Below are 14,386 nucleotides of genomic sequence, written 5' to 3'. Positions count from 1 at the left end.
TCTCAACTAATGAGACTGTATATGCAGTAAACACGCACACATGTACACACACACACACACACACACACACACACACACACACACACACACACACACACACACACACACACACACACACACACACGTACTTATGGGTTCTTTACCTACATGTAACAACTTTAATATTGGAAACTGATTTATATATGTAGTAATCTTTGTCGTACCAATTTCCATTTGCTTAGAAAACTACATAAATCAGTTTTTCAGAATAAATAAATGAAAACTTATGTTGAATCAAGTACAATATATTATTTATAAGTACCTACTTATTTACATACGTTCCATTCCAAGTAACTAAGACACATGCAAATACAGCGACGCTTTAAGCGCACTTCCGTGAAAATAACTTAACAGCAAGTATGTAACAATTTATTTCCTGACTATGTTTTAAACAATAATTAGAGGCAACCTAATTCATTTCTTCTTCTTGATCCCAAAATAACTTGGAAAGCTTCAATAGTTTGATCCAACTTTTTTTGATTTAATTTAGATCCATTTTTGTCGCATATTTCATAGTTTTGAGAACATTCAAGCTTTTTATCCACAATTTGTGGTGCGGTGATCTGGGTGTTACAGCGCATTAGATTAGGTAGATTTTTCTTTTTTAGGTTCACTGAAATTGCCATTGACAACATCGAAAAACTTATCGAAGAAAAGCACGATACCTGCCGTGTCGCAACTTTATTCTGAAAGCTTTTTAATACCTGAAAATATATTAACAGTTAAGATGTTATCAAAAGTATAAAAAGGTTATTTTACAGCGAAACAGGACAAGTGTTGAGCATGCATTTTAAGGGTGTGCTATTGTCACATTTAATGTTAGGTAACAAGAAATCAGTGAATCGGGATATTATTCATGTAAAATGTCGACAAAGGTAACGTATTGTGGTTGGATTTTATCAGTAGATGTATGTCTTTCTAATTTTGGCAGGTTGTAGTTGATTTATCAGATTAAGACCTAGGCACGGAAAATAGTATCTTAATTATGATAATCAGAGCAACGTGTATGACGGGCCTTACGGGCACTAAGAATGGTGCTAGTTCAACGGCTGTTATTTGAAATGTTACAATGTTCCATGTTCCATCGCCAACATTTCATAAATATGCTTTACCCGAAGCCTCTATCAAAGCTTTTGATAAAGATGAAATAATAAATAAATGTTCAGGAGGTATATATATATTATAAACTCGAAAATTTACTTACCTTGCCCTTATACCGATGTACATACAAGAAGGTACACAGATTCGGCGCGGCCCGGCCGGCATTGCTTTTCATCTTGCCTGCGTTGGTTTGGTTGAATGAGTAAGAGCACAACTCAACACAACTTACAAGGTTGGTTGTGATATAAAGAAACGCTGTTTGTTAATATCTTAACATAAATCTGACCAAAAATATGTTTAAACGGAATTTATATTAAAAAACAACTTAGAAATAATTTCAAAATTTCCCGTCAAACCAAACGTCATTTGGTTTTTTTATTCGTCTAAATACGTCAGTCTGTCATTGTACGGTGTTTGCACTACATATTAAAAAAACTACTTTTACGTTTCAAATTTATTTTGTTTCCTAGTTCATTTGCAACGTAAGGTTAGTAACACTATCAAAACATTTTTTATTAAAATATATTCTTCTAGATTTAATTAAATACGATTAAGTTACCTGCTTAAATATTTGTTTTGGTATATTTTGTTTTCTACTATCTACACACAAGAATGATATCTAGCCACACTCAGCCCTCCTTATGCTAAAGGCGGTATCTCAAAAACGAATGAACTGGAAATGGAACGTTATGATTCAAATTTAAGGTACTTATTTGCATGCAATCTTCAATTGAGATACCGCTTTTTAGCTCAACAGGGCACCACGGCTGAGGAATATATGTCCAGCATAACCCAGAGATGGCATTATTATCAGCATTACATTACTCCTCTTCAGAGATACTATACCATGCACTTAGGGTCGGTTGCACCAAATTGTTCGCTAAATTGTGATTGTATGGAAAGTTTCATAGTAACTACACCGCCGCGGCGCGCCGGGTGACGTTGATCAGTCAGTCAAGTGTGGATGGTGCAACTGGCACTTAGTAACTCTTTGCCCACAGCTGGACAGCCTCCGTGCCCTAGTGAAGGGCGAGCTGACGTACTTCCAACGAGAGGTCCTCTGCGCCCTGATCGTGATAGAGGTGCACGCTCGAGACGTGACGCGTATGCTCGTCGATGAAAACGTCAAGAATGTTACTGACTTCCAGTGGATGTGCCAGCTCAGGTACCTGGAAATAAACTCTTTTACTAGAATTATCAAATCAGATCAAGTCCAGTCCACCCTGGACAACCAGCTGCACGTCGCGCTTCACGATGCCAAACAAAGGCACAGATGGCGGGACACCGTTAGAGAGAAGCTGATTCCACGGGGATTTTACGACCAGACTTCATCAGTAATGAGGAATACGACTAAAATGCTTCAATCGTTTCTAGTAGGACTAAAATACATTGAAGCGTTTTAGTCCACGTGCATAAGTTTTGTGGTAACTTGATTTGCAAACGTTAGCGCTCGTTTATCTATCTTCAACTTTTGTTGAATTTGCGATAAGAGTAACTCGGTGTAACTAACTTGGTCTTTATCATTGCAAATGCGATGCAGAGAGCTTGGTCGACAAAGAATAATGTACAGCCAGGAGAAACAGTTGCTAAGCGGGCGAGGTGTTCAAAATTATCTTGACGCGACTTTATTGTTAAGAGAATAAAGTGCGTCAAGGTAATTTACACAATACGACTCTACACAATATTTGGCACTATTACACGTGTCTTAGTATTTTTTCACGTCTATTATTTAACCGACGCGTGCGCGTACCTACTGAAATGAAAAAAAAAATATATTTACTCAGGTACTTTCGTTAGTTCAACGAACAGGTTCACGGATTTGATCAAATCGGTATTCAGGGATTTTGTCAAATCAAAAAACAAGTCTGGTGAAATCGAGTTGACTTTTTTTGGATGATTTCGTATAAAATGCATTCGCCATTTTAACATCCTGCATCACTGCATCATTTGATCATATCCCTTAGAGATTTGGTCAAATCTCTGTTATGGATCATTTCTCTGCGACAGCTATACCATGTATGTAACAGTTGACATTTTATCATATCACTAAACGTATTTAGTGAAATGATAAAACGAGTTGACCATTATTCGAGCTCGTTTTGTCAACTCACTGACGTGATTCGGGGATTTCATCAAATTACTAAATAAGTCTGGTGAAATGAAAAGCGAGTTGACTTTTTGGAAGATATCGTCATTTCACTAAACCGACTCAGGAATTTGATGAAATGACTGAATTTTTCTAGGTAAGTGATGTGAAGGAAACGAGGGGAGGCCTTTGCCCAGCAGTGGGACACTAAAGTAGGCTATTAAAAAAAAAAAGTGATGTGACAAAATCAATTCGTCATTTTAAAATCCCTTAGAAATTTAGCCAAATCTCTGTTTTGATCATTTCCCTGTGACATAATACACTTTTATTAATTACAGATATTATGAAATAGTAAAACCACCCTACATACTAGATGAAGGCGAGTCCACGGAAATTATTCAGGACGAGAATCACCTAAACACAGCACCATATTATCACCAGTTCAGCCAAAACCACGAGGATGTCCGCGCGCTCAATTCTTCCTTCGTCTACGCTAACGAATATCTAGGAAACAGGTAATTATCGTCGAGTTATATAGACTAGCCCCGGAAAATGGTCAGTGATTTTAAAAGCAATGAGACTAGACAGTTATTTGCTATACTTTCCTTATTACGTAATCTCTGACCTCCACCGATGAACAGCTGCCAGAACCCGGATACTTCTAATGAGGATAGTATAGCTATAGCTTTTGTATTGGACAGGTTTTGTTGCTCTAGAAATGTTTACAATTTCCGGGGCCAGCTTATAGCCTATTAGTTAAATGTATTGGGGATCATATTATCTTCCATCTTGTAAAGTCCGATAGTCTCCAAATTTTTAGACCCAAGGGTCATATACTACACCGAAGATAAATTCCTGGAAGTCAAAATATGTCGATGTAGATTTAACGTTTATCTCTCCCGTTTACTTTCCGCGAGCCAAATTGGAATGCCTCATGGGCTGGATCTAATATATATTTGCTCTTATACTCTGTATATAGTACGCCGCTAGTTGGAGCCATTCGTTCCGTCCTACACTGGCGACCAATGGCTATTCATTCTATGTCGAGGTAGGTATATATATTCAATTTCCTGCTACATTCATAATTTCATAATTGTTTTCAGTGGACGTCTTGTGATCACTCCTTTGACTGATCGTTGCTACCTGACGCTGATGTGCGCTATGCACTTGAAGTTCGGAGGGGCGCCGGCCGGACCGGCTGGCACCGGCAAAACTGAAACCACTAAGGTACACTTTACCATTAGATACTTTGGAGCGGCCAAGGTGCTCACAAATAATTTGAAAAATTGTGTTAAATCTGGTGCTGGGTGCGTAGACAAGATTCCAATCGTTCACGCTCCGTAGCGTACCATAGTTGTCTCTCTCTATCACTCTTCCATATTAGTGCGACAGTAACAGTTGCGTTTCGTTCGCTAGGGAGCGTTAACGATTGGCCGCTTGTCTACGAACCCTGAGCTAAATATACATAATTTAATAGTATACATAAATGGCTTTATATTGATAAACGAAACTGTTTACTCCCAGAGAAGTTTAAGAAATTAATGATAATGATTATCTACTATCACTGTCACAAACCAAATATAATGTCGTGTGCTGCTGTGTGTACCTACCATTGCCATGGCCATTTTTTTCTTCCATTACCCAACTATGTACCGATATCGATAAAAAAATATTTCTAACTCTAACAAGATTGTGACAGTCTTTTTGTTTTGCCGCGAAAATTCCAGGCTCGTTGCTACAAAAGTATTTGACGCTGAGTGTACAATGTTATTTACAGGATCTGGCTAAAGCATTAGCTGTTCAATGCGTGGTGTTCAATTGTTCAGACCAACTGGATTATATGGCAATGGGAAAGTTCTTTAAAGGATTGGCGGCGTGAGTTATCCATTGTAATTTAACGTACAGTCAGCAGCAGAAGTTGCTAAGCGGGCGAGGTGTCCAAAATTACCTTGACGCACTCTTATTCTCTTAACAATAAAGTCGCGTCAAGATAATTTTGAACACCTCGCCCGCTTAGCAACTGTTGCTCCTGGCTGTACATTATTCTTTGTCGAAAGTTTATTGAATGGCTGATTGTATTAAACAATTGTTAGTATAATAAAAACAATAATTTCATGTTTCCAGATCTGGAGCTTGGGCTTGTTTTGACGAGTTCAACCGTATTGACATTGAAGTGCTCTCTGTTGTAGCACAGCAGGTGTTTTTAATATATTTAATTTTCTTACATAAACAACAAACAATAATATAAAATAGATGGCGCTATATTTTCCTGATTTATATCAGTAAGTAGGTTGTCAAGTTATAACGTTTTTAAAACGGTTGTAACAGTTGTAAATGACAATTACTTGTAATACTGTTAACCTATTACATAGGTGTGTAATGTCATGTAAAGTTTAATAAATAAAATAAAAATTAAAAATAATACTATTTTCTGCACAATGCCACTTCAACAATTAAACAGTCCTCTTAAGAGGATACCTATATTAGTGGTAATTTTTCCATACAACCGTTTTCAACATTTTCCTCTCCGGATCTTGGCCCTAGATGAATATTTTGTTTAAAAGAGTTCAATATTACCAGTATCTATGTCTGTACGTTTTGCGTTTTTTGATATTCTGGTTTTTATAAGAACTATGTTACCTCAAACAGCGCTAAAAACGGCTAATTAAATGCGCCGCAAATAGACGCCTAGTATACATGCAAAATCGGCAACAAAAAACGCAAAAATCAAAACGGTCAGACACAGATAATTTCTTTCTCATTCCGCTGCCAAAATTTCGTTACGATTGGTTAAGTTTTGAGGAGGAAAATGTCGAGAACAAAACCTCGATTTCTGAGATTTTTACGCACGATTTTTCGCCTCAGCTGCAGTTTTCCTTATTGCACTAATTTTAGGAGCCGTCCCCGTCAGCGCGAAGGAGATATTTACCATAAAATTCTCAAATCTGAGAAAGGGCTCAGCTAGTATATCCTCTTAAATGTAAATATGCTATTTCAGGTAATAACAATCCAGAAGGCTCAAATCGCAAAACAAGAAAAGTTCTGGTTTGAAGGTGTAGAGCTACCCCTCAAGCAGTCTTGTTCAGTTTTTATAACTATGAACCCAGGCTATGCAGGTGCGAATATTTTAGTATATTACGGTCCATGATAAAAATACAATAAACCTATTCTTATAAATGCGTTTATTAATGAAGAAAGTCTGCTACGTCCGCTTTCCATCCGCCGGGTCATACGTTTATAAGCCATAATCGTAAAAAAAATTTAAGCTTCGGAATAGCCTATTAGCTTAACACGTGAACTGTAAGTGTTGGCGACAAACCCGCCGCAGCATCGAATTAACTCCACAGCACAGCGACAGGGCCGGCGGGCCGGTCCGCGGGGGGATCGTCAGAATCGAAAACGGCTCGCTTAACGTCAAAATTAATTATAAAGTAATCTTTGTAATTACCAGTATTAAAAATAGTGTTTACAGCCCGCTATCGTTTTATTCAGCAGTCTAGATTTCCTGAATTCAATATACTACACGAATTAGGCACTAGACGCAACAGTAAGAGAAGCTTGCCGTGAGGTCGTGACCCATATACGGGGCACGGGCACTGAACGTGTTAAGAATGTTTGACGTGCCCTGATGAAATGTCCATTTTTTCTGTGTGCTGTGGTATATAATATTTAATGCTTATTGAATATCCTGATTTCTAGGCCGTACCGAGCTGCCAGACAACCTCAAAGCGTTGTTCCGGCCCATATCCATGATGGTACCGGATTACGCGTTGATTGCGGAGATCTCCCTCTTTTCTTTCGGATTCTTCGAAGCCAAGATCTTGGCGGGGAAAATCACAACCACCTTCAGATTGAGTTCTGAACAGTTGTCTTCTCAGGTATGTTATCTTTTAAAAACCAATGCGGTCTAAGTAGGTATATGCATTATTTTTTGTATAGGCTTTTTTCCCAAAGTTCAAGTCATAATGAGCATTCCCCGGATTAGTCCCGTACAAGCTTATGTTTTATTTTATGGCGTCCTTTCTGCTTTATTCACCTAAGAATTTTTGAGCCCCTTTCCTTTATGTAAGCAGAACAATCAACAATCTCATCCACATGAAATCTTTCTAAAATCACGTTTGTTCGAGACACTGTAGTGAATTCACGGAATTCCGTGGATGGCCTCATGAATCATCTTCGCAATATATAGGTATACTGCTAATTTTCAGGACCACTACGATTTTGGGATGCGAGCTGTGAAGACAGTAATCACTGTGGCCGGTAACCTGATCCGCCAGATGCCCAATGGAGACGAGCGGCAGATTGTCCTGCGTTCCTTGAGAGATGTCAACGTGCCCAAGTTCCTTGCTGACGACCTGCTTTTGTTTAACGGTATATCATACCCTTAAGGGGCCCACTGACTATCAGTCCTCCGGACGATATCGGCCTGTCAGTTAGAACAAAAATTTGACAATTCCGAACAACTGACAGGCCGATATCTTCCGGCGGACTGATAGTCAGTGGGCCACTTTAAGAATAATGAAAAGCACATGTAATCAGTTCTGATAATTGGATATGTTTTCTAACCTTAACTTAAACTAGAATGATTTTCAACAGGCATAATATCAGATTTGTTCCCTCGTGTTGAAATCCCAGTAGTGGACTACGGTATCATGGAACACTCCATAAGGAATATGCTAGTCAAGAGGGGCTACGATGACCTGTACAGTATGTATTTTATATTTCTCTTAAAGTTACTAACAATAGCCAATGATGTATACACTTTATTGACAGTGTATACATCAGCTGGCAAAATGATATTCCGATATGATACTGTCTTTCTCGAAACTTGAAGATTCGAAAAAGACAGTTTGGTATTGGGAGACACGTAAAAGCTTGCAAGAGTTGCAGAGTTTTGCTAAATGAGATCAGTAAGAGACCCATTATAGCGTTAGTCCCAATAAGGAAAACTGATGTCAAGCAGACTGAGCCGTTAAGGATTTGCCACACTGGATGCGTTCTGCGGGCAGCGGTCAGGTCAAACTTCAACTTCAAAGGTTGCTGTGCGAGTTTGACCTGACCGCTGACCGCAGAACGCATCCAGTGTGGAAAATCCTTTAAAGTCTTTGAACTATGAATATTTAAGTAATATGATCACAATAAATCTGTAGTAAAGGAGGTATTGGTGTCAATCATACGATTGTATTTACAGCGTTCATCTTTAAGATAATCCAGTTGTACGAGACCACCGTGGTGCGACACGGGCTCATGTTAGTGGGACCTGCCGGTGCTGGAAAGACTAAGGTTAGACCTTCCTTTTGTACAGTCAATGTCAAATAGATAGTGATGGTGACAGCCAAAGTAGCCAATAATATCATAAGTATCATAACACTCCTTTGTGTCCATTTAAATAAGGACGTGTTGCGATATAATATATAATTACTTAGGCCTTTACTATCTACGTATGTCTTCACACACAGGGGAGGAAAATTATAAATTAACCATTTTACATAGGGACTTTTAAAAATGTTAATTTATAAATTTTCAATTTACTTCAAACATAGAGTAACTTATACTAGAGCGGTACTGTCATAGTAAATTTTGTAACCCCAGTAAATTCACTGCCATCTGTCAACACACTTTAAAACTAAAAATAAATATTTATAAAAATACGACAAAATGTATTTAAATATGGATAAATGATTTTTCTTATTTGCATTAATTATTTTTATGATTTTGACCCATGTTCTTTAACTGATATGCGTTAAAATTGTTAAATAACAAACGAAACCGTCAACGCCATCTATATGACAGTAAGCCAAAGCTAGTAGCGCCCTCTGAACGAGAATCAAATTTTCTTGATTTTCGAGGCACGTTTTTTCCTTAGACTGTATCCATCTATTACGGAGTTATATCTATCTTTGCTTCAAAGAACCTACTTTAGGCGCGTCCAGATCTGGTTAACGTGCCGGATATGAGGTTTGTTTGAGAAAAGCTCTCTAACTACCCGCATGCATTACAGAATAGCGTGCGTGAGCGATTTGCGAATAGCGCTAAAGGCATTTCCCCAAATTAGGCCTCACGGCAAGCCTTTCTTACTGTTGCGTCTAGTGTCTAATTCGTGTAGTGTATTGAATACAGGAGATCTAGACTGCTGAATAAATACCTTTAGACGCACCGTTCTCGTTGTTCTTCCAGTGCTATGAAATACTCCGGGACGCGTTGACTGCGATCAGAGGCAAGCTGGCGCCCGATGGTTTCCCTTTCACCCCTGTACACACGTTCGTCGTTAACCCTAAATCCATCACTATGGGCCAGCTCTATGGGGAGTTTGATTTGAACACCCATGAATGGTATGTTGATTGATCTACTGGACATATTTCATAAATCCGTTGATGGTATATTTCATAAATCCGTAACTCTCTTTGGTAGTGGATAGTCTTGGTTATCATCTAAAGGCTATCACGTTCGTCGTTAACCCTAAATCCATCACTATGGGCCAGCTCTATGGGGAGTTTGATTTGAACACCCATGAATGGTATGTTGATTGATCTACTGGACATATTTCATAAATCCGTTGATGGTATATTTCATAAATCCGTAACTCTCTTTGGTAGTGGATAGTCTTGGTTATCATCTAAAGGCTATCACGTTCGTCGTTAACCCTAAATCCATCACTATGGGCCAGCTCTATGGGGAGTTTGATTTGAACACCCATGAATGGTATGTTGATTGATCTACTGGACAGTCTGGACATATTTCATAAATCCGTTGATGGTATATTTCATAAATCCGTAACTCTCTTTGGTAGTGGATAGTCTTGGTTATCATCTAAAGGCTATCACATCATGTCAAAATGCACATTCAGAGTTTTATGCAATAAACCATACGGTGGATGATAATTGCTCGAGGTCGAAGAGGGCATATAAGGCATATTAGACATTGTTTGTCTAAACCTCTATATAATGTAGAATTGTTTCTACTAACCAGATTTGGTAGATGCCACTTAGATAGACTTTCAGGACAGTACCTACTGTTTCCAGGACCGATGGGATCCTCTCGAGTTTGGTGCGAGCGGGTATAGCGGTGGAGGATATGGACAAACGTTGGTACATCTTTGACGGTCCCGTTGACGCTGTGTGGATTGAAAACATGAATACCGTATGTATTTAGACATTTTTAAGTTCAATATTATTTATCAGTAAGGGATTTTCTGGCTTCTATTTTACTAATTCCTCAAGAATGTCATAATGTGCGTGTAACGGCAGTATTTTCCGTCTTCAAAGGTTCTCATCTACTTACTACCTAGGTACAGCTTCTGGCTTGTATTTTTAAAGTCCTTCCCAATCCAAACAACATGTTTTATTTATGAGTGATGACTGATGAGTGATGACGCAGCATGTTTTTTTCTTACTCTCTGTCGCCCGCCATCTCATAATTTTCTCCTTTCCTTCAATTTGATTCTACAGGTATTAGACGACAATAAAAAGCTCTGCCTCTCAAGCGGTGAGATAATGAAGATGACTGACAGGCAACGAATGATCTTCGAAGTAGCTGACCTGGCCGTGGCGTCGCCGGCGACCGTGTCCAGGTGCGGCATGGTGTACTTGGACACCAGGGTGGTGGGGCTGCCGCCGTTGGTGAACGCTTGGATGAAGTCCAATCTTCCCCCTGTAAGTATCATCATTTGCTTCAGCTGTAATTTAAAAAGCGCATTCGACCTCAATAGTGATGTACTTTTCGTATTTGCTTGTAAAAACTCTTTATAACTTCTCAGAATTTCCTATGTGTACCGAAATTTCCTCTGCAAAATGATGAACTTTTCCTATAGTTTGAAATCTTTCCGCAACTAACATCTGTAAACATACAAGTACGATTATTCCGCTGAAGTGAGATAAATCATAATACCATATGCAACCAAATCAGTCAAATATTTGCTAACTCTTTACTTTTACATAATGACCAAAAATAATGTAGGCATATTATTTAAGTACCTATGTAATGTATATATTATATAGTATATTATTTAGGTACATAGTTTTGTCATTATGTAAAAAATACGTTTGCTCATTTTCAGATTGCCGATAACATCCGAAAAATCCTACCAAATCTTATCACCACGTACCTGTACCCTTGCTTAGAGCTACTCCGCTCGAAGCTCGTCGAGATAGTAGCATCTATTGACTCTTCGCTGGTGTTGAAGTTTCTGGAACTGTTGGACTATAGGCTGCGACCGTTGACTGGGAAGGATGACAGGCCACCACCGGGCGCGCCGTTTTTGGCCATGATGCGTTAGTCACAAATAAAGTTATCTTTGAAGGTCTTGCGTAGCTGCACTGCAATTGGGTATAAGGTTTACTATTCAAGTAAGCATACTTCCTAAGCATTCTTCGAAACAAGTTTATGGAAATGTGTAGTAGCTTTTATCGACTGTTTACTGCTGTTGAAGTTCTTGTAACCACAAAGCTGCAAAGATATCAGGCGACTTCTTATCTATGAATATGGTGCGTCAGTAACAAACTACGGTAGTATATGGGATTCTAACCAAGCGTATAATTTCAGCAAAACTGGCACCATGCTGGGTAGTATGGTCGGTGATTTGGTCTGTTGGTGCCACGTGTGATCATAATGGCCGCGCCGTGTTCTCCCAGTTCATGCGACAGCTGACGGAGACGAACAACTTGAGGCCGCTGTTTCCTAAAGAAGGGAGAGTTTATGATTATACGTGAGTATTGCCACTGAGTAGATGATAGCTACACTGTACATGAGTCCTCCTTGGCCCCATCCATACATTCGAACACTAAGCACGGCGCAGGGTGAACACCAGAGCACAGTAAAATCAAAGCTCGTGCTTGGGCTGTATAGTTCTTATAGTATCCTCTTCTGTTCCATTGCAGTTTAGTCAGGTGGTCTCAGTGTAAGCATATTATTGTGATTTTAGATTACACGACGGTGGCTTTACCGACTTGACGGAAGATGGTGAACCGGCAAACCCCTACTGGTACAATTGGATGGCCAATATGGAGCCGTACGAAGTGGACCCCGAATGGCAGTATGCAGGTACTTATTCTTTCTAGATATGGTGAATCACTCTGTGTAATGCCCGATACTGTAAAAGGGATAATTACCCTGTGGTAATTATCCCTTTTACCTTTCCCTTGGCCTCCTAAGAAGAATGCTGTCATTCTTCTTAAGAGGCCATGAACACAAAGACCTTAGGAAGTGGAAGACTGTGCGCTGCAGTTGGGTATTTGCCGCGGGGGCATGAGGGCAAGCAGGTTGACATTTCGCTTCCTCAGATCCCATGTTCGAACTGCCGACCGACCGTACCGATTCATTCCTTACTAGGAATCCCGGATCTTAACTCTACTGAGTTAAGATCCGGGAGTCTCTACAGGATAACAATTTTTCCAGACATTGAAGTCCCGACTTTAGACAGCGTACGCAGCGCTGCTATTTTAGGCTACAAAATAACGAACTATAACCACGTGATTTGTGTCGGGCCGACCGGTACCGGCAAGACTGTCACTATAACCTCGAAATTGTCACGGGGACTACACAAGAAGTTCATATGCGAGTTCCTGGTGTTCTCTGCTAGGACTTCCTCTAATCAGACACAGGTAAGAAACATACTCTTCTAGGAAAGTGTAGGTACTCAATGCTTTTCTTCTTTATGAACTTTGTAAAAATAAATAATCTATGTTGTCATCATCATGGTAACAGTTATATCGGTAAATAAAACTCATACGCCTTACTTAGTCCTCAGCACCAATCCTGGGCTTCTCATATCTAGCCAACGCGTCTTCTAAAGTCATTAGCGAAACAGCGAACACCCTTCAACTCCGCGCTTAACGCGATCTTCATTCCGCAAACCTTTAAAATAAAACTGTATAAAATAAAATTGTTTATGATATAATTTGTTTCCAAGGACGTAATCGACAGCAAACTAGACCGACGTCGTCGCGGTGTCTTCGGTCCACCACCGACGAAGAGACAAGTATTCTTCATCGATGACCTCAACATGCCGGCACTTGAGGTCTACGGGGCCCAGCCGCCCATCGAATTGATCAGGCAGTTCATGGACTTTTCAGGTGATCATTTTGTTCTGATCCTTTTCCAGGACGTAATCTTAAGCAGAGTAGGGCGCTCCCAAATTAGAATCGAATATTTTTATCGAGATGATAGGCTGATAGATAACCTCGATATACCTAATGTGTGTTCTAAATTGCCTACGGAGCCTTCACGCTTAGAACTGAATCTGTGACTCCGTTTAGGTTTATGTCATTAGTACTCCTTCATTAGGAAACGTGAAACCTTCTGAAAATAAATGAGAAATAGGGCTCATTTAGACGGCGCGCAAGCTCGTATGCGATTTTAGTTACATTGCGGACTATTGATGTAACATCCAAAACAGCCGACCGATCAAATACCGCAATGTCCGCAATCCAATGAAACTCGCATGTGAGTTCTCGCACCATCTAAATGAGCCTCTTAGAGGGAGATTTTCTCATGACGTAATAAACGTGTGTTGCAAAAGCAAGTTCTTTTGAAATAATTAAACTTCAACTCTTCCAAGTCATGTAACTATTAACCATTTTCGTTTGTATAAAGATAATAGATAGTATAGTCGAGGGTTATTGTCATAGTAAATTTTGTAGTCACAGTAATTTTACCGCCATATATCGACACAGGATTGAAACTAAAAATTAAAATGTATAAAAATATCAAAAAATGTATATATATGGATAAATGGTTTTTTATTATTTTTTTAGAACGCCATATGACTTCGAGCCATGTTCTTTCACTGATAATGTGTTAAAATTGTTAAATATCAAGCGATGTCGCCAACGCCATCTACCCGAATATAGGCCAAAGGTGTGGCGCCATCTATTTCAGCATAACTTTTTTTTGTTTTTCCTTAGACGTTACTTATCTTATACGGAGTTAATATCTTTGGTTTGTTAACAGGTTGGTACGACCGCACCGACATCGGCGCGTTCAAGACCTTAATCGACGTGGGGATCGTCGCAGCAATGGGCCCTCCTGGCGGTGGCCGCAACCCCGTCACCATGCGGCTGATGAGGCACTTCCACTATATCTCTTTTACCGAAATGGAGTATGATAGCAAGGTACAGTGACTTGTTTTTGGTGATGTCTCTCTTCCATATCACTAATGGTGAT

General features: G+C 39.4%; 1 protein-coding gene across 1 annotated transcript in view; it reads left to right on the top strand.

Annotated features, from left to right (window-relative positions):
* The window catches only part of LOC134747132 (dynein axonemal heavy chain 1-like), a 69,288-nt gene that overhangs the window by 29,194 nt on the left and 25,708 nt on the right, over window positions 1-14,386 (top strand). Inside the window, exons 30-48 of the mRNA XM_063681713.1 lie at window positions 2,142-2,305; window positions 3,565-3,741; window positions 4,330-4,453; window positions 5,004-5,101; window positions 5,351-5,423; window positions 6,225-6,342; window positions 6,926-7,104; window positions 7,435-7,597; window positions 7,823-7,933; window positions 8,418-8,509; window positions 9,404-9,558; window positions 10,249-10,366; window positions 10,675-10,878; window positions 11,283-11,496; window positions 11,768-11,930; window positions 12,147-12,265; window positions 12,620-12,825; window positions 13,134-13,296; window positions 14,174-14,334. Of these exons, the coding sequence (XP_063537783.1) occupies window positions 2,142-2,305; window positions 3,565-3,741; window positions 4,330-4,453; window positions 5,004-5,101; window positions 5,351-5,423; window positions 6,225-6,342; window positions 6,926-7,104; window positions 7,435-7,597; window positions 7,823-7,933; window positions 8,418-8,509; window positions 9,404-9,558; window positions 10,249-10,366; window positions 10,675-10,878; window positions 11,283-11,496; window positions 11,768-11,930; window positions 12,147-12,265; window positions 12,620-12,825; window positions 13,134-13,296; window positions 14,174-14,334 (2,802 nt within the window). The remainder of the gene's footprint in view (window positions 1-2,141; window positions 2,306-3,564; window positions 3,742-4,329; window positions 4,454-5,003; window positions 5,102-5,350; window positions 5,424-6,224; window positions 6,343-6,925; window positions 7,105-7,434; window positions 7,598-7,822; window positions 7,934-8,417; window positions 8,510-9,403; window positions 9,559-10,248; window positions 10,367-10,674; window positions 10,879-11,282; window positions 11,497-11,767; window positions 11,931-12,146; window positions 12,266-12,619; window positions 12,826-13,133; window positions 13,297-14,173; window positions 14,335-14,386) is intronic.

The sequence above is a fragment of the Cydia strobilella genome, chromosome 14 (genome assembly GCF_947568885.1).
Source record: "Cydia strobilella chromosome 14, ilCydStro3.1, whole genome shotgun sequence".
Taxonomy (NCBI): Eukaryota; Metazoa; Arthropoda; class Insecta; order Lepidoptera; family Tortricidae; genus Cydia; species Cydia strobilella.
The sequence above is the reverse complement of the archived record's forward strand: the minus strand, read 5'-3'. Positions and strand labels throughout refer to the sequence as shown.